This window comes from Narcine bancroftii, chromosome 9, assembly GCF_036971445.1.
Source record: "Narcine bancroftii isolate sNarBan1 chromosome 9, sNarBan1.hap1, whole genome shotgun sequence".
Classification (NCBI taxonomy): Eukaryota; Metazoa; Chordata; class Chondrichthyes; order Torpediniformes; family Narcinidae; genus Narcine; species Narcine bancroftii.
The window spans coordinates 76,342,530-76,366,824 of record NC_091477.1 but is presented as its reverse complement, the minus strand read 5'-3'; the positions used below and the strand labels follow the sequence as shown (position 1 = coordinate 76,366,824).

Genomic DNA, 24,295 nt, shown 5'->3' with positions numbered 1-24,295 from the left:
TTCAAAAATAAATAGTCCAAGAAAATAGGAAAAAGTTTGAGATTCATTGTTCATTCAGGAATCTGTTGGCAGAGTGGAAGAAGCTGTCCTTGTGCTGCCAGGTGCTCATCTTCAGGCACCTGTACATTTTCCTGATGGTAGCAGTGTGAAGAAGGCATGGCCTGGCTGGTGAGGGTGCTTAAGGATAGAGACTGCTTTCTTAAGACACCGCCTCTTGTAGATGACCTCAATGAGGTGAAGATTGGTGCCAAAGATGTTGTTGGCCAAATTAACAACTCACTGGAGTTTTTTTGTGTTCTGTGGATTGACACCTCCGCACCAGATAGTGATGCAACGAGACAGATGCTCTCTACGGTACACCTGTAGAAATTTTCAAGTCTTTGGTGACTTACCGAATCTCCTCAAACTCCTCACTAAGTATAGACATTGGTGTGCCTTCTTCGTGATTGCTTTGACATAGAGGCCCCAAGGTAGATCCTCCCAAAAATTTGGTTCTTGACCTTCTCCACTGCTGACCCCTTTATGAGGACTGGTTTGTGTTCTCCTGATTTTCTCCTTAGGTCCACAATCAGCTCCTTGTTTTTGTTAACATTGAATGTAAGGCAGTTGTTGTGACATCACTTAATGAGCTGATCTATCTCCCTCCTGTATGCTTCTTCATTGCTGTCTGTGATTCTATTGACAACCTTGGTGTCATCGGCAAATATGTTGATAGCATTTGTCTTATGCCTAGCCACACAGTCATAGGTATAGAGTAATGAGCTAAGGTGTGCCTGTGCTCTCAGTGAGGAGGAGATGTTTCCAGTTTGTACTGGCTGATCTTCTGATGAGGAAGTCAAGGATCCCGTTGCAGAAGGGGGTGCAGAGGCCCAGATTTAGGAGCTTATTAGCCAGCACCAAAGTAATGGTGTTGAAGGCTGAGCTGTTGTTGAAGTAGCTGGATGTATGTGTTGCTGTTGTGTAGGTAAGTGGCAAACTAGTCACATTTACTTTTGTTTGGCCCTATCCCTGTAAACATTTCCTATCCATGGACCTGTAAGAATGTCTCTTGAACATTAGAATTGTAAAGAATGTCTCTCATTTGATATCTTTGGCTTGGCTTCGCGGACGAAGATTTATGGAGGGGGTAAAAAGTCCACGTCAGCTGCAGGCTCGTTTGTGGCTGACAAGTCCGATGCGGGACAGGCAGACACGGTTGCAGCGGTTGCAGGGGAAAATTGGTTGGTGATTGATTTCTACATTATTTACTAACCACTAGCATGTAACTTCAACTTGCCAACATACTTTAAGCGCAATGTAAAAATAATAATGTAGGCAATAATACAGGTAGAACATTCAAAGATATGGTTCATTGATGTCTTTCTACAAGATATCAAACACTCGTCATCATTTATTTGAAAGATAGGCTTTCAATTTCCTTCATATTTTTATTTGTTCAAAAATTAATAAATTCATTTTTTTCTGTTTCCTTTGAGTATGTTGTCAAAGAAAGTTGCACATTTTTCTACCTTATCTCTTGGGGTGCTTTGCTGCCAATAAAATGCTTAATGCTGTCACTCCAAATGTAGCCAAAAATGGCAGACATTTGCATGGTGACACCAAATGAGAGAATGATATTTTGTTGGTTTCTTGGCTTATTGATTCTGCAAGGATAATAAGCAAGACCATAGGATAATTATTATTTACCTGGATGGTAGGAGTCCCAATTTGACATCTCGTCCAAATGTGTCAACCCCCAATTCCTTCTGTTCTATCTGAGGTAGAGAAATGTCAACCTGACTTAATTGGTAGAGATTTTTGCCTCAGTAGGATGTTGTTTCAAGCCTTTATTGTGAGCAAATAAATTAGATATTGTAATTGTCCAATGGAAAATGTGAATGGCTATTTATAAGCTTCCTTGAATTGTATATACTTTGTAATATACTTTGATGTTACAATCAGGAGATTTTATTCCCAATGCAAAAATTTACAATGGGAGAATAGCATAAAAATTTGAAACTGTCTGTCCTTTGCAATTTCCAGTATCACTGTTAATGAAAAAACCACTCCCTCTCAGAAGATGCTCACCCTACTCTTGGCCAATGTCTACATCCTTTCTATCATGGGCATACAAAATGGAGCATGAGCCCTTTCACGTGCTCTCTTTCTGCCAACAGGGCTTCAAATGCATTTTCCAATTGAAGCAATGATTTGCTTGTATTTTTAATGAGAATGCTTAATTTGCTGCTCACATTGATGTCTCCACTGCATTGAACAGGTCAATCCAATATTGTGTGACTATTCATGTGATTTTTTTTTAAAAAATTCTCTCTCTCTCTGTTTGCCACTGCTATTCTGTCCTCTGCCTCATACCCTGCTCCAATGAAGTTCAATATAACGTTTGGAAATTACACCTAATTTTCCTGCCTGGCACAGAGGTTGGATTTGGTATTAAACTTCTTTAGCACTTTATGAATTTACTTAAGATAACAAGTAACTTTTGGTTTTTCAGATAATTATTTCACCATTTCTGTTTGCAGTTCTTGTAGACCATTTTGTTATATTCTATTCTCATCCTTATTTGCGTTATAATTTAAGGTGACACATCTTTTTATTCTTGTCTTTGCACCTTAATTCTTGTTTATCTTGAGCTTTCCCATTCTTATGATGGAAACTTGTCAGACTGAATTCTGTTTCTGGCTCCATAAAGACCACCTGTGTGTTATGTATTTCTAGCATTTGCTGTTTGTTTCAAAATTTTATTGCTTGCATTATATTATAAAACTTAGAAAAAAAATGTACACATTTCCTAGCTGTTTTTGACACAATGTCGGGTTAAGCTGTGGTAAAATAACTAGCCCTCAAAAGGCCAAAGAAACTGAGCGTCTATCTTATTTCACAGGCTCGTGCTGTTACTGTACATGATCTCCCTGGTCATGAGAGTCTGCGTCATCAGTATTTGGATAAACACAAGAACGATGCCAGGTAAAGCATTGTCTCTTACTTTGATTTCTTCCGTGTAGATGTACAGTTTGAAAATTCTGAATAGAGTATCTGATTCATTTAAAAACTAATGTTGAGAGCTTAATGCTGAGGACTAACAATTCATCGGAAGGCTGGATTTAAAGAATTGAATGCTGTTTCGTGTTATCATTGCCACTCTTTTTTGCACTATGTTTGCTCTTTGAGGATCAAAGAGCATGAATAATGCTTGGGTCCTGAGATTGTTGCAGTATCCACAAAAAGGGGGGAAAACCTGCATCTAGAAAGAGCCTTAACTTAAAAATAATCTAAAGAGGTGAAGGTGAGGAATTAGGAAAGTTGGATTTAAGATTAAGAAGCTACAATGTGTAAGGAATGCCTTGAAGTGGGTAAGGGATATGGAGCATTCCAAAGCATCCTGCCAAGCAAAAATACTCTTGTTATGATGAGACAGAGGAGAAGAGAATCCACAAATATTAATAAGATGAAAAAGCAAAGTCTGAAGGCATATAAGCAAAATTAGTGGTGTTACAACATAGACCAGCCACAGAAATTCACCAAGGCAATTATTCAAAACAATTATTTTTATTAATAAACTTGATAATATAACATTTCTTGCTTAACTCCAAACTTTGTGTGTGTGTGTGACAGGTCCCAAACCATTACAGTTTAGGCACAATTCTGAAGAGAAGATTCAAATTTAAAGTTTGTTCTTGGAAATCTTTTGTGTTGAAACTCTGTCTTTAAACTGTTGTTCTAAAGTAATTATGTAGAGACATCAGACTTCACAAAACTCACAAATTCTTAGAGTTGCTTTCAGAGAAATATTTCTTCATACGAATGACTTTTTTCACAATTTTCCTCACTTCCATGGAGGTTACAGTACTTGTGATTTCCATCATGGTTTCACAAACCCAGGCAAGGGTTTTAGAAGAAATGACCATTATAAATGGCCACAGTAGCACTGCTCTGTCGTAACAAAGAAAGACAATGGAAGTGGCATTTTTTTCTGAAGCCACTTTTATCCTGTATTCCTCCCTTGACAAGGAGAATACAGTAGTAGTTCTTTTCTCACAGAATGTTGCTGAATTTTTGACTTCAGATGAATCTGGTAGAATACTTAAAATGCAGCTTTTCAAATGTCTTTAATGACAAGACTTACTTTGATCATCTCTGGCTCTTCTAAAAATACAAATTGCAATGGTCTCTGACTTGTCTGCACAATTGAAGCAAATGGCTATTTGAACAGGTGTCCTTCTTAGCAAACATTCATTGTTTCAGGATCTCAATGGAGAACAATTATGTCTTTTATGGCTGTTTACAGCTTTCAACTGAACAATAAGTTTCTTCATCTCCCACTTGAAGGAGCCTTGGCATCTGCTTGATCTCTCAGCCTTGGTGTTAATTGTGTATTAAAATATACAAAATGCTAAATAATTTTTTTTAAAAACAACATTTAGAAAATGCTGTGAATGAGTTTTTGCCGATATAATTCTGTTATTTTCACGCAGAGCTATCATCTTTGTAGTGGATAGTGTGCTATTTCAAAAAGAAGTGAAAGATGTCGCTGAATTCCTCTACATGTTGCTAACTGATGCGGTGATTGTGAAGAATGCACCTCCACTTCTAGTAGTTTGTAACAAGCAAGGTGAGGCAATGGTTATCATATTCAAATGGCGAGTACAGCCTAAAATATTTCCTTTACCTTAATTTGCAGGAGGATTGCAAACATAATTCCCTATATATTGAGGATGCTCAGTCTGCTGGGTATCAAGACAAATCAGAATTATATTTTGGATTGTCCATTTAGAATACCTTGTGAACTGAAATCTCTCTTTATATGCAAATGTTCTCAACATAGATGTTACAAATTGAATCAAACCAGATTCTCTGATCTTGCCCCTGAGCTGTTGGGGCTTAATGAAGTTGAATCCTGAGGGCTGAAAATGTAACCATTGGAGGTCCAGTGAGATGGCATCCATTGGATGCACTGAGGCCTTGGCAATGCCTCTGGAGTTGGAAGTTTCCTTTCTGACACATTTGCCTTGCTTTGTTTTAAACAATTACAACATCTCTGCTTTTCAGAGATCTTCAACAAGAATGATTGTTTCAAATATGAGCATTTAAAAATATTAATAGCAGTAAAATAAAGGTAATTCACATGTCTGTTGTTTTGCTTCCCATTTACTGTTGCTGGATCAGAAATCCTTGATTAGGTAAATGGGGTTGCTGCTTCTTTGCCATGTTCCACTAATATGGGTTTAGGAAAATGAATGCCCCGGTGTGATGCTGGGAAGTCCCAACGTGAACAGGGTCTGCCACTGTAAATGCATTGGACTAATACAGTGGAGATGGTGACGGCTCCTTTAGCATCTGTTACATGGCACATCCCAGGCAGACAGTACGCCACTGAAGTTTGAGTATCAGAAACAATTGGCCACTGGTAGCTTGATTTGGTCCAATGTAAAATTTTGGGGCGTCTGATCTATTTTGAATTCAAAGCAATTTGAGTTACTTTTGCTAAAGCACTGGTTCATTGGTTTAAGTAATTCTTCAAAATCACAAACTGACATGAAGGTCAAGATTCCATTTATTATCATAGTTATAAAACAGTGTCTTATTACATGAAATCTCTTTTTGCTTGGTGCAAGGGCAGACAGATTCATCACCAGTGGGAATTACTTACGAGCCTCTTGCAGTTGGGCTGAAAGAAGGCCCCCCCCATCCCCCCCCCGAGTCACCAGGTGTCTGTAGATTCGCATCCAGCACTTGCGTAGCTCCCGGAGCTACACAGTCCAGTTCAAACCACTGGTAACCTGAGCTTCAGATCTGTGCCTCCAACATGGTCAGGAATACTTCAGTGACCTCAGCACCTCCTTGCATTCCAGTTCCGATACTTGGTACCCCTCCAGCTAGTTAAAGACGGTCTCCAGCAGCCCACAGCTTCCATAGATTCCTTGCCTCGAGTTTCCAGGGCCTGCTGCATGCACTTGTCCCTCCGCCACAGTACCCTCTCACTGGTCCGCCGCCTGGTCACTGACCCCATGGGTTGTCTCCTCTGCTTCCCCCTCTCAGACGAGTGATCTTCCGATCCTCTGGTGTCCTGCTTCGGTCCTCCGCTTCCTCATGGCTGCTGACGATTAATAGGTGCCGCCATCTTTGACGCAGACCCACGGTTCCGGGATTTCAAATAAAAGCCCCTGTTGGTTCCCTCTACGGGCTGTTCAATAGCCGACGGTAGTCGGCTGAACCCCGTGGGAGCACTGGATCTCCACTCCCATGGGCCCACACCAGTGGCATTGTCGCCGCCACCATCATATTCCAGTGCCACTCAAGGTGTCGTTTTAAGTAATTGTTGTCATTCCAAAATATTCTGCTTGCATCTGTCAACGTGCAATTAATTTGAAGAAAGGAGGAATATAGTTTTGTGGCTCTTGCACTCAAAAATGTGTAAGCTTAGTAGCTTGAAAATTTGAAGTTTTCTTTCTATTGAATTCTAGACGTGGCGATGGCCAAATCTTCAAAATTAATCCAGCAACAATTGGAGAAGGAGCTGTAAGTATTGTGTTCTTGCAAGTGTGATGTTGAATAATAAAGTAACAACCGAGGATCATGTAAAACTGAGTATTCTGAATTTGCAGAAATCTTATTGCTCAGTTTTCTGTAAACAGCAGCTGTCAGGATTCGGTCATAAGTCACCTGTTAAATTGATGGTAAAATACAGATATTTCTAGCAGATGCAATTTCCAATACATTTTAAAATGGTCTTTGCAGAACCACACACTTACTATGGTTGGTTTTTTTTCATCTAATTAATACTTCCTCGTTGATATGTGGGTGTTGATTGAACCTTTGAGTGGAGTTGCTTTCTGCAACTTTACAAATTATCTATGTTGTGAGGATTTGAATGAGCCTTTAAGAAGGTGTACAATCACATAATTTTGTCCAAGTGGTCATTTGAGATGTTTATTATTGGAAATGGAGAATCTTCCTTTTCTCCCCATTACTTAACTATTCTATTGAATTTTTTGCACCTGCACACTTTAAAAAAAAAAATTAAGTGTAAATTGCCATCCAAAATTATAACTAATGTGTATTTTTTCTATATTACATGAAATCTAATTTCCTTTAGATCCTACATTTTGGTTATACTTTTCAGCAGGTATATCAGGTACCAAGGCAGTTTCATAAATATCAACCTAACCAGGAAGCCAGATGAATTTGATCAAATGCCCATTTAGACAAATTATCATGGGTTCATTCCATCTACTAGTGTCTCCTGGGTGGATTCCTTAACCGTGATGATATTTCTTCACACAAATACCAATACAAAGTCAGGTGTAGAGAACATTTCAGCAAGTTTATTATCAATTAGTTAAGCAAAGTACAAGCAGTCATAACTCACACAGAATATTACCTGTCAAGATATCAATAGGTCTCTGGTTGACTGCTAACATACAAGTCTTAGAGTTGGTTCTGTATTAAGTGTCATCCAAGACTCTGGGTTTAAATTCTTTTTCCAGGCTCTATCCTGAGCATGACCCTTTAAATTTAATCATTCTGTTAAGACATTTTGCTTCTTGATACTAACCTTGAAACATTTTGTAATGGGTTCATGGAGACTCCTTGGACTGTTACTAATTTACACCCACACACCCAAGGTACATTATAACACGAGTCTCATTACAATGTCATTCTTCCGTTTTTTCAACTGAGGAAATAATGACCTTTTGATCATCAGGAAGGTGACTAGGTATGTGTATAGGTTTTCTGCATATATATAGTTTGTCCCCCTCCATAAATCTTCGTCGGCGAAGCCAAGCCAAAGAAAGAAGATAGTTTGTTGACATGTGCACTGGTGTATTTTTGCACTGGTGTGGTGAACACTTTCATCGGGTTGTACTGTTACAATGGGATGATAAATAAGCTTGAACGTGACCAGTATGGATCATGTAACCACAGATGTTGTGGTTAAATGTAAATGCCCTCATCGGGTTGTACTGTTACAATGGGATGATAAATAAGCTTGAACTTGACAAGTATGACAAGTGAAGTTAAATGTAAATGCCCCCAATGTTGTTTATCAACTTTTTGATGTAAACTGGTTTTCGTGAGTTGGGCTCTGTTGCTTCTGTCGTTTTGAAGAGTTTCGTGAGAAAAAGTTAAAAATGTACTTCAAATCAATCCACGGTCAGATTTAAAGAGCAGGGAATAAGTCCAGGTTAATGCATTTCTGAGGTTCTGGGAACTTTGTTTTTTCTTGCATTAGGTGATCTTTTTTTTTTTTGCATCTCTAGCTCAGGGTTAAATTAGAGGAGAAATATTCAGACAGTATCCAATTTACGACAGGGTTCCATTTGTGAGAAATTTTCATAAGCTGGATATTAACAGTGCAGATCACAGAAACAGCTGTTCTTATTTATATGTACAGGGGTTCTATAAGTCACTCAGGAAGAGCCTCTATATTACATGAAATCTCATTTCCTTTAGATTCTACAATTTGGTTATATTTCTTAGCAGGTGTATCAGCTGCCAATATTTGTGTGGAGAGAGAATGAAGTGACTTGTACTTGATTTTGTACAGAAAAGATGAAATACATCCATTAGAAACATTGAAGAGTGCAAAAAAGTTGCAAGAGCATCTGATCACTTCAGCCCATCCTTCAATAGGATAATTGATGCTCTGCCCCAGGACTCAACTTTTTTTTTTCTATGGCAGATCCTCATGGCTTTCATAGAGATTAAAATGCATCTAGCCTTTATAATGCTAAGAAATTCAAATTGCCATTTCCATCTCCCTTTCCCCACTGGTTCCATCTACTGTCTATCCACACATTTCATCCTCTCCTATCTGGTTCCAACTGCCCTTCATCTCTTGCCTAATGGTTCCCATTATCACCTTCTTTATCAGATTCCAGCATTGGTAGCCTGTGTGTTCCTGCCTTTCACCCTCCAGCAACTGTTTCTATCTTTCTGCCCCTCCCTCATTCTCCCTACCTGACCTCCTTTTCTTTTTGATTCCACCTATCATCCACCTGACTCTTGTCTACCATTTCTATCCCTCTGTCACCTGACTCCATCTGCCTGCCATCCTTCACCCCTTCCAAGTGATTTACCTGCCTTTCACCGATTTAGTTTTGATAATATACCTTTCGTGAAATGTCTCTCATTGCATTTCTTAGTGCAATGAAATACACTATACAGAGCTTTCCATAATGTTTGGGACAAAGACTATTTTTGTCCTTTATTTACCTCTGCGCTCCAAATTTTTAATCAAATAATTTGTGTGATTAAAGTGCACATTCTAGATTTTATTAAAGGTTATTTGTTTACATTTTGGTTTGACCATGTAGAAATTGCAGAAGTTTTAATCATGATTCCCCCATTTCAAGGTACCATAATGCTTAGGGCATTTGGGTTCACAGGTGTTTGTGAGAACTCAAGTATGTTTAATTGCTTCATTGGTGCAGGTATAAGAGAGCTAGACTTGCTTCTAAGTTTTTGATTATCTTTGGAGTCTGTAGTTGCTATTTTTCAACATGTGGGCAGAGTTGTGGCAATGAAAGTCAAAAGTCATTGAGGCTGAAAAACAAGAATAAAGCAGTAGGAAACATCACCCAAACCATAGGATTACCAAAATTAACAGTTTGGAACATCATTAAGAAGAAAGAGTGTACTGGTGAGCTCAGTAATTACAAAGGGTCTGATAGTCCAAGGAAGAAATCCACTGCTGATGTCAGAAGAATTCTCATCACAATGAAAAACAAAATCCTTAAATGTCTATCTGACAGATCAGAAACACTCTTCGGGTGGCTGGTGTGGATGTGTCAATGACGACTATCCACAGAAGACTTCCTGAACAGAAATATGGAGGCTACACTGCAAGATGCAAACCACTGGTTGGCCACAGAAACAGGATGACCAAATTACAGTTTGCCAAGAAGTACGGTATTTAAAAGAGCCTCCCGAACTCTGGAATAAGGTCTTGTTGACAGATGTAACCAAGATTAACCTGTATCAAAATGATGTTTCCAGTGGGAAAATGGCGATTTGAATTTCTTAGCATTATAAAGGCTAGATGCATTTTAATCTCTATAAAAGCCATGAGGATCTGCCATAGAAAAGAAAGTTGAGTCCTGGGGAAGAGCATCAATGATCCTATTGAAGGATGGCACACATGTCAAACTCAGGCCCACGGGCCAAATTTGGCCCGTGATATATTTGGCCGGCAAGATCATATCAAATATGTATTAGAGCTGGCCCACTGGCTGCCGCGCCAGTATAGCGCATGCACAGCTAATACTAAAAATCCCAGAATGCTTTGCAAATGCATTGGTGCCGGCCCGTCAGCCCACTAATCGCCCCCACCTCCTCTGTTTACATTCATTAGCATCTGCGACCTGTCGCCCAACTCACATATAATAAACCCCTTACGAAAAATGGCCAAACGAAAGACAGAAAACAGGACCTTTCAAGACAGGTGGGAGGCAAACTCTGACCCCAGAGTTTGATGAACTTGCATCTAAGAAGAGATGCCAAGCATCTGGTTTAGACCCAGGTGCATCAGAGTAAATCAGTGTAGCAAGCTAAGCTTGGATTAATATTTTCTTTGGTTAACTTTGGACTGTTCATCGTTGAAAGATTGGATTTTCATTGAAGCAAGTTGTTATTTTTTTGATTTGTTGGCTTGTGAAAAAAAATACATTTAAAAGGAGCTTAAAGGTTATAGAGAAATATTATTTATTGAATATTTTATTTCTCATGTGTTAATAGTTTTGGTTAAACTCTTTCCAGAAGAAGCATTATTAAACATTTATTTTAATAAGAAAAAGTGTGTGAAGCTTGGTGATGGAGATATTATGGATGGGCCATGCATGGCTGCTAAAGCACTAGTGCACTTATTTTCATTCATGGTTTAACTGTTGATGCCAGTTGCAAAAAGAACTCTGAGGTGCATAGAAACATCTGCTCAAATGTGAGCAAATGCTTTCAAACTCATTGGACTGCGCTTCATCCTACAGCAAGACAATGATCCCAAACATATTGTTAAAGCAACAAAGGAGTTTTTAAAACTGCATTAGGCTTGAATGGCCAAGGCAGTTACCTGCTCTAATTCCATTTGAGCATGCCTTCCATATCCTGAAGAGAAAAACGTAAGGGGACAAGCCCCCAAAACAAGCAGGAGCTGAAGATGACTAAAGTAGAGGCCTGGCAGAGCTTCACCTGGTAATGTCTATAAATCAGGCTTCAAGCAGTCATTGCATACAAGGGATAAGCAACAAAGTACTAAACATGACTAATATGTATTCCGATGCTATGTATGCCCTGAAATGAGGGGCAATGTATAAAAAGTGCTGCAATTTCAAACCAAAATGTACACAAATATCCTTTAATAAAATCTGGAACGTGCACATTAATCAATTGTGAATTGTTCGATTACAAATTTAAAATCTGGAGCACAGAGGCAAATAAATGAGAAAATTGTGTTCAAAGGTCTGTAATTTATGACCATTCAAAAGTACATTTGTACTGTTTAAATAAAATGAAGATATCCATATGTAGCACCTTTTCTGACAGTGAGCTTCAAATCCTAACCGAACTGAAGAGTCGAGGTTGAAACAGTATGAAGTTGTATCAGAACCTGTTGGATTGATGGTGATTTTGTAATCGCTGCAAATGCGAATTTCAGTTTGCTTTTTGTACGGGTATGATGGCTGCTGTCCAATCGCTGTATTGGTTCTAATATGCCTTCATTGTTAGTGTGTTTAATTCCGCCTCAATTTTTCCTTTCAAAGCTAGAACAGTCTAATTTGCTATGAAAGGAAAAATTGAGACTGAATTAAACACACTAAAACATAAAAGCATATTAGAACCAATACAATACAGCAATTGGGCAGTGCCCATTGTACCCGTACAAAAAGCAAACGGTGAAATTCAAAAAGAGGCAACATTAAGCAAGATCCAATACTTCACCCTTAATGGGTGGCCCAAATCTGAAGTCACTCCAGAAGATCTAAAACCTTGCGACACGCGCCACCATGAACTATCAGTCGAAGAAGGATATTTACTATGAGGTACCCGTACAATTATTCCAGCCAAATGGCAAACTACCATGTTATCCAAACTACACCACAACCATCCGAGAATGGTACAAATGAAGGTACTGGCCCGGATACATGACTGGTGGCTTTCCATAGACAGGCATTGAAACAACAGTAAGAAAGTGCAGAGTATGTCAGTCAATGAAGCCAAAAATGCCGCAAGCTGAAGCTAACCCATGGAAATGGCCATCCAAACCCCAGCATCGGATTCATGTAGGCTTCGATGGACCATTTATGGGTGAGATTTTCCTAATAGCTGTGGACGCACACTCCAAATGGCCAGTAGTTTCACAGCTGAAAAATACCAAAGCAGATCCCACGATTGACTGTCTACGAACTATCTTTGCCACTTATGGATTACCTCTTGAATTAGTTACAGACAATGGGCCTCAATTTATATCAGAGCATTTTAAAATATGTATGTGCAACAACAATACCAGACATATTTTGTCTGCACCCTATCACCCAAGTACTAATGGGGAGGCAGAATGTTTTGAACAAACATTCAAAAAAGCAATGAAAACCATGAAACTTCTGAATGCCTCCTGGATACACAAAATCACAGATTTCCTATTAGGATACAGAAACACGCCACATTCTACCACAAAATGCACCCCAGCAGAACTAATGTTCGGCCACAATCTGCGGATCAGGCTGTCCACGGTTCATCCAGATCTGGGTCTCTGATTATTTTTTTATATAAAAACAGCATCACCACAGACCTCACCTAGAACATTGGAAGTGGGTGAGAGAGTTCTGGTACAAGATTATAGACCATATAAAGACCCATGGGTGGTAGGAGTAATCTTACAAAAATTGATCCCCTGCTCATACTGTTCTAGTGGGGGACAGATTGTGGAAGTGACACATTGACCAAATTACAAATATTGACTGACACTAAGGTCCGTGAACTGGAGGAGATGGAATCAGACCTGCCATGGCCTGCCCCAACCATCCCACCCCTCAGACTGAGTAAGGGGGGAGCAGAGATGGTAGCGGAGCCAAGCTGTCTAGTGAGGAACCCAGTGACTGAGACATGCAACCAGGAGGGCAGTGAAGGCAGGCAGTCACTACTGACCCGACTATCTACAAGCCCTAAGCAAAGACCTGCAGAGCAAACCACGCCAAGGCAGTCCAAAAGAGAAAGACCACCTGAAAGCTTTAGGGATTATGTGCCCTGATTGTTATTAAATACTTTTCCTTTTCTAATTATAATTATTCATGAGATGTATTCTAATTCTCACTTGTAGTCCTGGGCCCAATCAGCATTTACTGCATGAGGGGGAAGAATATTGGGTATAAGCCCGCCCTCTGCTGGACATCATGACACCCATGTCCTGATGTTACCCTTCCACATGAATAACCCTGTGTGTCAGTAGCCAGGTAAGTCGGATAGAAGTAAAGGATGAGAAAGCATCACGTCTCCGAGTCTTAATTGTGTGAGTGCATACACAATAGAACCTTCAATTCTTAAATTCTATGCTGAGACTAATAAAAAAAAGGATCTCTTGCCTCAGAAAGGGCATATCCCAGCCTCAGTCTTCTCTCCTCTTCCCTTTCATCAGAAAGAGTGAAATCGTGCATCACTGGATTCAAGGACATTTTCTGCTGCAGTCAGTCGCTGAACAAACCTTGCATCAGTAAAATTCTGATCCAACCAGTCTCTGTTTAATTCTACACTCTACTGCATTTTACTTGCTGTGTTTGTGTTGACTTGGTGGATAGTGAATCTTTTCACTGTACTGTGGTCTATCTGACAGTAAACTGCAAGGATAAATAAAGGACTGAAGCATAATGATTGGTGGAGGCCAAGAATAATGACACTTAAAATGTTTTATTATTCACAGAAACACCTTGAGGACAATTCGCTCTGGTGCACCAAAGTCTTTGGATGGATCTGGAATCACAGGCTCCGTACCTTTAGGAAAGAAGGGAAAAAATTATGATTTCTCTCAAGGACCTATGAAGATAGAGTTTGCAGAGTGCAGCGCAAGAGGGAACAAAGGAGAAGGTGGCGAGGCAGACATTGACGTTTTAGAATCATGGATTGTTAAAGTAGCATGAGGTGGTACAGAAGAGAGTGACTAGTATGTAAAGGCACTGAGACTAAAAGAATTCAGAGGTCATGCTTTTGATGAAGGTTTGAAGCAATGCAGATATTGGCTTCATGGTGCTTGTGATGTCTGCTTGTCTCGAGTTGATCTGGCAGATAGTTTCTACATTTAGAAATATTAATGTATCAGTGCTTATCTATTGCTTGTTGAATTGGCAACATATTGTGTTCATTTCTAAGCAAATAAATTAAGGGTTATGAACTGGTTGTTATAGTGATAAATTATTTCTTTGAGGTAATTTTACTTTGTAAAATGTGAATTACCATTTCTTACCCCCCCCCCCCACCATTTATATAAAAAAAAACAACTGTTCACAATAAAACAGTGAATATTAGTTTGATAATTGAAATTACTCACTGCTGTTTGCGGCATTGCTCATTAGCATTGAGTGGTTACATTTTTTAAGATTAAATTAGTATCTGTTTAAGGTCAGAAATAAAGTTAATTGAATGCAACTATCAATTTATTTTTTTTTTTAAATGTATGTCTTCTGAATACCTTCAACTAGAAATTGTGTTCCACTTCACCCAACTTGTTCTCAGTGGAGAACAATGTCCAGGTCTCCCTCTGGTGGCCACCTGTCTCTCGTTCTCTTCACTAGGAGTTCCAGTGCTTCAGGCATAACTTGGCCTCTTGTGCTCCCACTGGTGGGTGATCTAGGTAATTGAGCTGGAACTGCATTGTTTGAACACAATTTGTTAGAGGAAGTTGGGTCCAGCAGAGTTTGTGGTCAAAATAAAGTGGTCGATGTTTTGACCCAAAAAGAAACTTTGTCAGATATCAACATAAAACTCTGGTTAGCCCAGTGATGGTGTGTTCAGTTCTGGTCACTTCATTTCAGGATGGATGTCCCTTTGGAGCATTTTCTCTTGAATGGGTATACAAATTAAGATGGATGGACATATAAACTGATGGATTTTACTGCTATACCATTTCAATGTGGTATGCCAACTGTTCCATTTTGGATGGTAAAGTACTCCAGCAGGTGATGAAAACTGCCCAGTGGAATATCAGCACCCAATTGCTCACCATTCAGTACATCCATCAGAAATGCTGCCTGGCCAGGGCGAAAAGGATTATCAAGGATGCAACTCACCCTATCTATGGACATTTTAACCCTATCTATGGACATTTTAACCCTATCTATGGACATTTTAACACTCCTTCCATCCAGGAGGTGCTGCAGAAGCTTCCACTCCTGAACCAGCAGGCTCAGGAAGGGCTTCTTTCCTGAGGCTGTGACCCTGCTGAATCTTGTATCACAGCGCTGAGCAGTCTTGTACTGTCAGTACTTTTATTTTTGTTTGCTGGCTTTTATTCACAGTTACTTGTAAATAGCACTATACTTTGTACTTCTGTTCATATGCTAATTGCATTTAATTTAACTTTGTATCTGTACTTGGCAGAATGATAAAGTTTAATCTAATTTAAATATAATTTTAAATGTAGTTTATTTTCACATCCGCAAAATCCCAATCATTTTTGTTAGGGAATGTTGAGGGAACCAATCCTAAATTAGTCCTTTCACCAACTCGACGAAAGTGTGTGACAATAGTATTGGCAGTGGCAAGAAAATGTATTGCAGTCACCTGGAAGTCGGATTCTTATTTGGGCAGAGACAGATTGCATGGAGAAATACAAAAGTCCATTCCATTGGGGGAAAAAAATTACATATAATCTGGGAAATAAATTTAATACATTTGCAAATATGGAGCCCATATATACACAAGATGTGTTTTGTGGGTTAGTGACTTTTCTAGTCACTATTCCCTACGACCTCCCCAGATAGAACAGATAAATACTTGACAGTTAAGTCATGTGTTCCCAAGCCTGCCTTAGTACAATCCAGTAATCTTATTTTTCTTTTAAATTTCATAATATTAATGTAGAAATAATGATTGATTTCCTTTTTGGAGGGTTAGGATTAGGGAGGGTTTGAATTTTTAAGCAGATGGTGTTTAAAATTATTTTTTATAGTCCATATAAATCTGTATTAAACTGTCTGATGTACCTGTATTTGGACTCTATATACAATATGTATGAAAACAAAATAAAGTTTTTTTTAAAATGTTTTTTCTCCCACCCTTTGTGGTCAAGCGAAACTGACCTACTGAATTCATCCAGCAATTCTTTATTTGATCAAGATTCAAACATCTGCAGCTTTTGTGATGCTCTCACGGTCAAACTGATGGTGCTACATTAAGGACCAGAGGTAAAAGCGCAAGAAAATAGATATGGAAAATAATCCTATGATTTGTTTTCTCATGGATCTGATCACCATTAAAAGCACAAGCATTGTGGCCTGTGTAGACTTGTGTAAGGGCTTTGGCCTGTGTAGACTTGTGCAAGGGCTTTGGCCTGTGTAGACTTGTGCAAGGGCTTTGGCCTGTGTAGACTTGTGCAAAGGCTTTGGCCTGTGTAGACTTGTGCAAGGGCTTTGGCCTGTGTAGACTTGTGCAAGGGCTTTGGCTTGTGTAGACTTGTGCAAAGGCTTTGGCCTGTGTAGACTTGTGCAAGGACTTTGGCCTGTGTAGACTTGTGCAAGGACTTTGGCCTGTGTAGACTTGTGCAAGGGCTTTGGCCTGTGTAGACTTGTGCAAGGGCTTTGGCCTGTGTAGACTTGTGCAAGGGCTTTGGCCTGTGTAGACTTGTGCAAGGACTTTGGCCTGTGTAGACTTGTGCAAGGTCTTTGGCCTGTGTAGACTTGTGCAAGGGCTTTGGCCTGTGTAGACTTGTGCAAAGGCTTTGGCCTGTGTAGACTTGTGCAAGGGCTTTGGCCTGTGTAGACTTGTGCAAGGGCTTTTGTGCAAGTGGTGGACTTTCAAAGAGATTTTTCACAGTGCTCAATAAAACTGAATCCCACTTTTAAGAAAGGACAGTAAAGGTGGGGGCAGCCAGCCATGGATAACTAAGGAAATCAAGGAGGGCATCAAAATAAATGCTTGTGCATCCAAAGTCACCAAGAGCAGTGGGAAACTAGAAGATTGGGAAATCTTCAAGAAGAACCAAGAACCACAAAGTGAACAATAAAGTGATGGAAGGTAGACTATTAGAAAAGATTAACACAAAATATAAAAATGGGCAGTAAGAGTTTTTATAATAACATAGAGCACAAAAGGGTGGCTGAAGGGAAGGTTGGTCTCTTAGAAGATGAGAAGGGGGAATTAATTGTGGGTCATAAGAAAATAGCTGAGGCTTTGCATAACCATTTTGTGTTGATATTTACGGTGGAGCACACATTAAACATGTCAAAGACAGGTTATTGGATTCGATAGGATGTGAGAAACTGGATGTAATCCAGCTAATGCTGAATGTACTCAATAAACTTCAGGGTCTAAAGAGAGATAAATCTCTTGGTCCTGTTGCAATGTATCCCAGAGTACTGAAACAAATGACAGAAGTTACAGTCGAGGCTTTGGTGATAATACACCAAAATTCTCTGGTCTCTGGGCAGGTGCTGGAGAATTGGAAGATGGTGAATGTCATGCCTCTATTCAAAAAGGATGAGGGAAAAAGGGAGGGAACTACCAAACCAGTTAGTTTAACATCTGTAGTTGGGAAAATACTTGAAGCTAACATCAAAGAAGAAATAGTGAGGCATCTGGAGCAAAATGGATCCATCAGGCAGATGCAGCATGGATTCAGCAAAGTCAGGTCCTGTTTGACAAATTTACTGGAGTTCTTTGAGGATTTGATGTGTGGTCGATAGATGGTTGTTGCTCACTTGGATTTCTTGAAGGTGTTTGATAAGATGCCACATAAAAGACTTGTTCAGAATATATAAGGATGCATTGGGTTGGGAGTGATGTATAAGCATGGAAAGAGAATTGGTTAACCAATAGAAAGCAGAGAGTTGGGGTACAGGGGTGTTTTTCTGGTTTGAACAACTCTTCACAATATACAGTTCATAAATAATCTGGAAAAGGGGACATAGTGTAATGTATCTAAATTTTCTGATGACACTAAATTGAACAGAAAAGCAAATTATGCATAAGATACAGAGTCTGCAGAGAGATAGGTTAAGTGAGTGGGCAAGGGTCTGGCAGAATGAGTGCAATGTTTTCAAATGTGAAGAGAAAATAGAAGATCAGACTATTATTTAAATGACAAGTGATTGCAGCGTGTTTCCATGCAGAAAGACTTGTACATGAATTGCAAAAGGTTGGTTTGCAGGTGCAGCAGATTATCAAGAAGGCAAATTGAATGCCTACATTTCAAGAGAGATTTAATTTAAGAGTGGGAGCTACACAAGGTACTGGTGAGACTGTGTCTAGAGGACTGCATGCAGTTCTGGTCTCCTCACTTGAAAAAAGATGCACTGGCTTTGGAGGTGGTGAAGAGAAGGTTCATCAGATTGATTCCAGGGATGAAAGGGTTTCACTGAGAAGAGACTGAGTTATCTGGGACTACTCACTGGAATTTAGACGAATGAGAGGGGACCTTAAAGAAGCATTTAAAATTATGAAAGGCATAGATAAGAGAGAGGTAGGTAAATTATTCCCATTGGTGGGGGAGACCAGAAGTTGGGGAAATAGCCTCAAGATTCTGGGTGGTAGATTTAGGACAGAGATGAGAAACTACTGTTGAATCTGGAGTTTGCTCCCCATTGAAGCAGTGGAGGTGACCTCAGTAAATATATTTAAGATAAAGGTGGATAGATTTTTACATAGTAAGGATATGGGGGGGGGGGGGGGGGGAGGTGAGGGAGGCAGGAAGATGGAGATCAGCCATGATCTCATTGAATGGTGGAGCAGGCTTGGCGGGCCGGATGGTCGACTCCTGCTCCCATTTCTTATGTTTAGAGAGTAGGTCACTTCACAAACAGGCATTAACACTTCACAAAAGGGATCTCATTTAAAATGCAAGAGCTTTGCTCACGCTGGACATTCAGGCACCAGTGATTTTGCAAAGAAAATGAAACTGCTTTGCTAAAGAATTTCCAAAACAAGGTGCAAATGGAAGAGTCTGTGCTCAAGAGGCTGATAAGATCTTTCAAAGATTGGGTCTGGAGCCTGGGGTTGGTCATATAGTTTTGCAAGCAGAGAGAGAGAATTCAGTTCTGCACTGGCTTTTGAGTCTGCATCATGACAAGCTGGCAGCTTGGTTGAAAACCCCATTTTGAAGATGGGTTCTGAGTTCAGCCTGTTGAAAACCCTTGTGGTCCATACAAGAGGAAATGGCTAACTAGAGTGTTTCACCTGAAATAAGGAAAATAAGGGGAACTCTGTGGTGTCCTGCAGAAGTGGTTATCATTTGGAAAACCCTGATAGAGCAAGTTTTTTCGGCAAGACACTGAAGTTACTGATGGAAGTAAATCATTTTGTTTGTGTGTGTCCAATGAGCAACAAATCTCTCTATGAAAACCGACAAAAACCTTCCTGAGCATTAACGATTTAATTTTAACCATCAGAGCTTTTTGAAAATTCATAAATGTTAAAATTCTATGCACAGTACAAGAATTGCCTGAACTTGGAAGAGTGAGAAGTGTGATTGGATTGTGAACTTTCCTGAACATGTACACATTTTGTACACGTGTGCTTAGAATTAGTAATAAGTTAAAGTTTGATCCTGTTTTTATGTTTTTTAAAAAAAAAATTAAAAACTACTTTTAAGTAACCATTTGTCTTGGTGAATGTCTATTGTTGCTGGGTTTTGGGGTCCTCTGGATCCATAACAATTTCAAAAGACCTTCTCCCCTGCAGTGCTTTGTGATGAAGGTGATATCACAATGTTGTTTTGTTAGGCAGCTCCAGGTCAGAATGTGGGGAGAACAAAAACAGGATTATTGGTTGCATTCGTTTCAAAGGGTGTTTGATGATCAATGCATTTTCTGTGGATGGTGTTTCTGTGCCATATCTCTCTGTGACTCCACCAGGTGGCACTATTGTCACAGAGCTCACACCGACATCTCATAGATTGTCACTGAGGACAGGACCAGTCACCTTTCTGCATCGTAAAAGCACAGAAATGCTGGAGGAACTCAGCAGGTCTCACGGCATTCATAGGTGGTATATTACTGATGTTTCGAGCCTGAGCCCACGTTGCGAGATCACAGTTCCTCCAACATTTTTTTTCTAAACCCACAAAGTCTGCAGACTTTTGTGTTTCACATATTTCTGCATCAGCTTGTCTGTCTTGGGGATGTCATGAGTGAAGGTGAAAGTGGGCACTTGGTTTCCTCCAAGTAGGAGTTTTGAAAATAAAAGGTAATTCAATTGAAATACTTTGAACCCAAATTGTGAAATGGATTTTATTTATCAACCAATCAAACATAGCAAGACTTCAGAGTGGTTCAGGAATATTCCTCTCAAGAATAGGTGTTTCCGTACAAATCTAATTGTAGGATTCCATGAACCAAGCAGTTGTCTGGTGGAATAAGAACAGTTGTGGATGTTCAGGAACTAGTTCAGGAAAATGTGTGTTCAAATGCTTGTCAACACAGTGATGCAATAATCTTAACAATTATGTGGTGAAGTTTTTCCAGACAAATACCTTTGACTACAAGTCCACCAGGCACTGAATGTTCTGCAGACACTGGCGGTCAAGGCATGGATACTGTGGGATGCTTCCCAGAGCAGACTGTCCAGGTCATCTGGTAGAATGCCTCTTCGCTAGTGCTCTTCAACAAGCACCCGAACTTGGCCTGGTTGCTGGTCAGACCCTTCCTGTACAACCAGAACATGACCCACAACATGTTATCCCTGAGATGACTGCAGTAGAATGGAGAAAGTCGCCCACTTTTCAGAATGCAGATTTGCCAAGATTGTGCAGAGAAGGATGCGAGGGTCCTTGTCACAGTTCACCCCAGCAGCAATGTGGGAGAGGACTCTGATTTGTGGGCTGTTCCTGGAGATGCACACAGAGACAGACATATAGGTGCTGGAAGAACATCTATGAAAGATGCCCTATGGTCTGCCCGAAACCTGTTAGTGTTTCAGCAATGGAGATGTCAGTGAGGGAAAGCTGCTGACTGATGCATTCTCGGCTGCAAGAGTACCTGCTCAGGATGCACTGAGGCTTGGCGCAGACAACAAGGACTTTCTGGGGAAGGACCACAGTCTAGGGTCCTTCTGTTACAGGGCATTGAGGAGCTGAGACTGAGGGGGAGTCCCTCAAACAACAGAGGGGAGTAACAACAAGGTGCCACAATACTACTAAATGGAGAACGAATGCAACAATGTACAGTGAAGGAAACATGTGGATATGATACTGAAGATGTGAAAGGACTTGGAATGCATTTTTTTTGTAGATAACTTATTGTGAATGGTGTTTATTTTTGAAAACAAACTAGTCTGATACATTAACTGAGAACTGCGCAGCCAGCAAAGTGTAGCTAGGTTACATTTGCAGGCAAGTGCTCAGGTTGATGAGGATGTGCCTGTTGAAGGCCCTGCCTATCATTCTGCTGCCTTGGCTTCTGATATTAATCAGGTTTATTGCTTCAGTCGTGAGAGATGGTGATGAAAATATAAAGGACGAGTTTTGCTTCAGAATGGTCAAGGACAGTATGAAACATAGAAACATAGAAGATAGGAGCAGGAGTAGGTCTCGACCCTTCGAGCCTGCTCCGCCATTCAACGAGATCATGGCTGATCTTAAAGTTCAGTACCCCGTCCCCGCCTTCTCTCCGTAACCTTTAATACCCTTATACTGAAGAAATAGATCTAATTCCCTCTTAAATATATTTAATGAACCTGCCTCTACTGCCCTCTGTGGCAATGAATTCCACAGATTCACCACCCTCTGGGTAAAGAAATTCCTCCTCATCTCAGTCGCAAATGGTTTGCCTATTATCCTCAAACCATGTCCCCGGGTTCTGGATTTTCTCATCATTGGAAACATCCCATCTGCATCCATTCTGTCCAGTCCCGCCAGAATTTTATATGTCTCTATGAGATCCCCTCTCAATCTTCTAAACTCCAGCGAGTACAATCCCAATTTGCGCAATCTTTCCTCATAAGTCATTCCTGCCATTCCAGGTATCAGCCTGGTGAATCGCCTCTGCACTCCCTCCATTGCAAGAACATCCTTCCTTAGATAAGGTGACCAAAACTGCACACAACACTCCAGGTGGGGTCTCACCAAGGTCCTGTACAGCTGAAGTAAGGTATCCTTGTTCCTATACTCAAACCCTTTTGATATGAAGGCCAACATACCATTTGCCTTTTTAACCGCTTGCTGTACCTGCGTGCTTGCCTTCAGAGACTGGTGTACAAGTACCCCTAGGTCTCTCTGCACTTCCCCATCTCTTAATCTATTGTCATTCAAATAGTAATCTGCCCTCCGGTTTGTATTACCGAAGTGGATAGCCTCACATTTATCCACATTGTAGTGCATTTGCCATGTATCTGCCCAGTCCCTCAATTTATCCAAATCACACTGGAGCTTCCTGACCCCCTCTTCTGTGCACACAACCCCTCCTAGCTTAGTGTCATCTGCAAATTTGGAGATATTACATCCAATCCCCTCATCCATATCATGAATGTAAATTGTGAACAGCTGGGGTCCCAGTACAGATCCCTGTGGCACCCCACTGGTCACCGCCTGCCACTCAGAAAACGAGCCATTTATCCCAACTCTCTGTCTTCTACCTGCCAGCCAGTTCTCAATCCACATCAATACTTTGCCCCCAATCCCATGAGCCTTGATTTTGTAAGCCAGTCGTTTATGTGGGACCTTATCGAAGGCCTTTTGGAAGTCCAGGTACACCACATCCACTGGCTCTCCCCCATCTATTTTACCTGTCACCATCTCAAAGAATTCCAATAGATTTGTCAAGCACGATTTACCTTTTGTAAATCCATGTTGACTCCGTCCGATCCCTTCTCTGCTAGTCATATGCTCCGCTATTACATCCTTAATAATGGATTCCATCATTTTGCCCACTACTGATGTAAGGCTCACCGGCCGATAATTCCCCGCTTTTTCTCTACCCCACTTTTTAAATAGTGGGGTAACATTAGCTACCCTCCAATCCATGGGTACTGATCCTGAGTCTATCAAGTTCTGGAAAATAATTCTTAAAGCATCTGCTATCTGAATGGCCACTTCCTTGAGTCCCTAGGATGTAGATTATCAGGCCCTTGGGATTTATCTGCCTTCAATCCCATCAATTTCCCCAAGACCATGTCCTGAGAGATACAGATTTCTTTCAGTTCCTCCCTTGCATTAGTCTCTATGTTTCCCAACATCCTTGGGAGGTTATTTGTATCCTCTCTTGTAAAAACAGAACTAAAGTAAGAATGTAATTGGTCTGCCATTTCCTTATTCCCCATTATATATTCCCCTGATTCCGACTGCAAAGGACCTACTCTGGATTTCACCAATCTTTTCCTCTTGACATATTTATAAAAGCTTTTGCAGTCGGTTTTTATATTTGCCGCAAGCTTACTTTCGTAATTTATTTTTGCTCTCTTGATTAATCCCTTTGTCCTCCTTTGGTGCATCTTGAACTGCTCCCAGTCTTCGGTTGTGGTACTTTTTTTGGCCAATTGATATGCTCTTTCTTTGGACCTAATGCTGTCTCTAATTTCCCTTGTTATCCACGGTTGAGTCACCTTTTTTGGTTTATTTTTTATGCCAAACCGGTATTAACGATTTTTGCAATTTCTCCATTAGATCTGTGAATGCTTTCCATTGTCTATCCACAGTCAACTCCCCCATAAACACCACCCAATCAATCTTACTCAATCATAATTCCCTTTATTTAAATTCAGGATTGTGCATCGAGTCAATTTGGGGTTTATTTCATCTTCATATTGCAGTTTAACTCAATCCCTGCTGTTTATCTCTGTGCAACTCTCATAAGGAAAATTGTTTGGAACCTCTGTTAAAAGATATTGTGTTTACAATTCTTTTCTCTGCGGTTATTAGTTGTTAACTGATCCTTGCAGCCAATTAAAATGTCGAAGTATCAATGTGAAAAAGATGTGTCAGCACAAAAACAAACAGCGTGGCTTCAGTTCAGAAACTGAGTTAATCACGATTGTAAGAGCCTTCAGCTCATCACTTACCTGTCGCTGGCGTGGGCGGTCACCTCCTGGGTCCGTGGGCCTTTTCTCGTACAACGCATGTGCGAGAGGCAGCAGCGCTGCCGGAGCGTGGTGGCGCATGCGCCGT

General features: G+C 40.3%; 1 protein-coding gene and 1 long non-coding RNA gene across 4 annotated transcripts in view; one reads left to right on the top strand and one right to left on the bottom strand.

Moving 5' to 3' along the window:
* Window positions 1-14,377, top strand: part of srprb (SRP receptor subunit beta) — a 19,256-nt gene extending 4,879 nt beyond the window's left edge. Inside the window, exons 4-7 of the mRNA XM_069896562.1 lie at window positions 2,882-2,964; window positions 4,473-4,609; window positions 6,462-6,516; window positions 13,910-14,377. Coding sequence (XP_069752663.1) covers window positions 2,882-2,964; window positions 4,473-4,609; window positions 6,462-6,516; window positions 13,910-14,126 — 492 coding nt within the window. The 3' untranslated portion in view covers window positions 14,127-14,377. The remainder of the gene's footprint in view (window positions 1-2,881; window positions 2,965-4,472; window positions 4,610-6,461; window positions 6,517-13,909) is intronic.
* Window positions 13,881-24,295, bottom strand: LOC138742307 (uncharacterized). Of its 3 annotated transcripts, none has more exons than XR_011344048.1 (4): window positions 24,190-24,295; window positions 20,669-21,022; window positions 14,675-14,851; window positions 13,881-13,980 (listed from the first exon to the last, which is right to left on the bottom strand). It is a non-coding gene; the product is annotated as an uncharacterized lncRNA (long non-coding RNA). The 3 variants fall into 3 exon arrangements; XR_011344047.1 differs by having other exon boundaries at window positions 20,669-20,841; XR_011344049.1 differs by lacking the exon at window positions 14,675-14,851 and having other exon boundaries at window positions 20,669-20,841; window positions 24,190-24,294.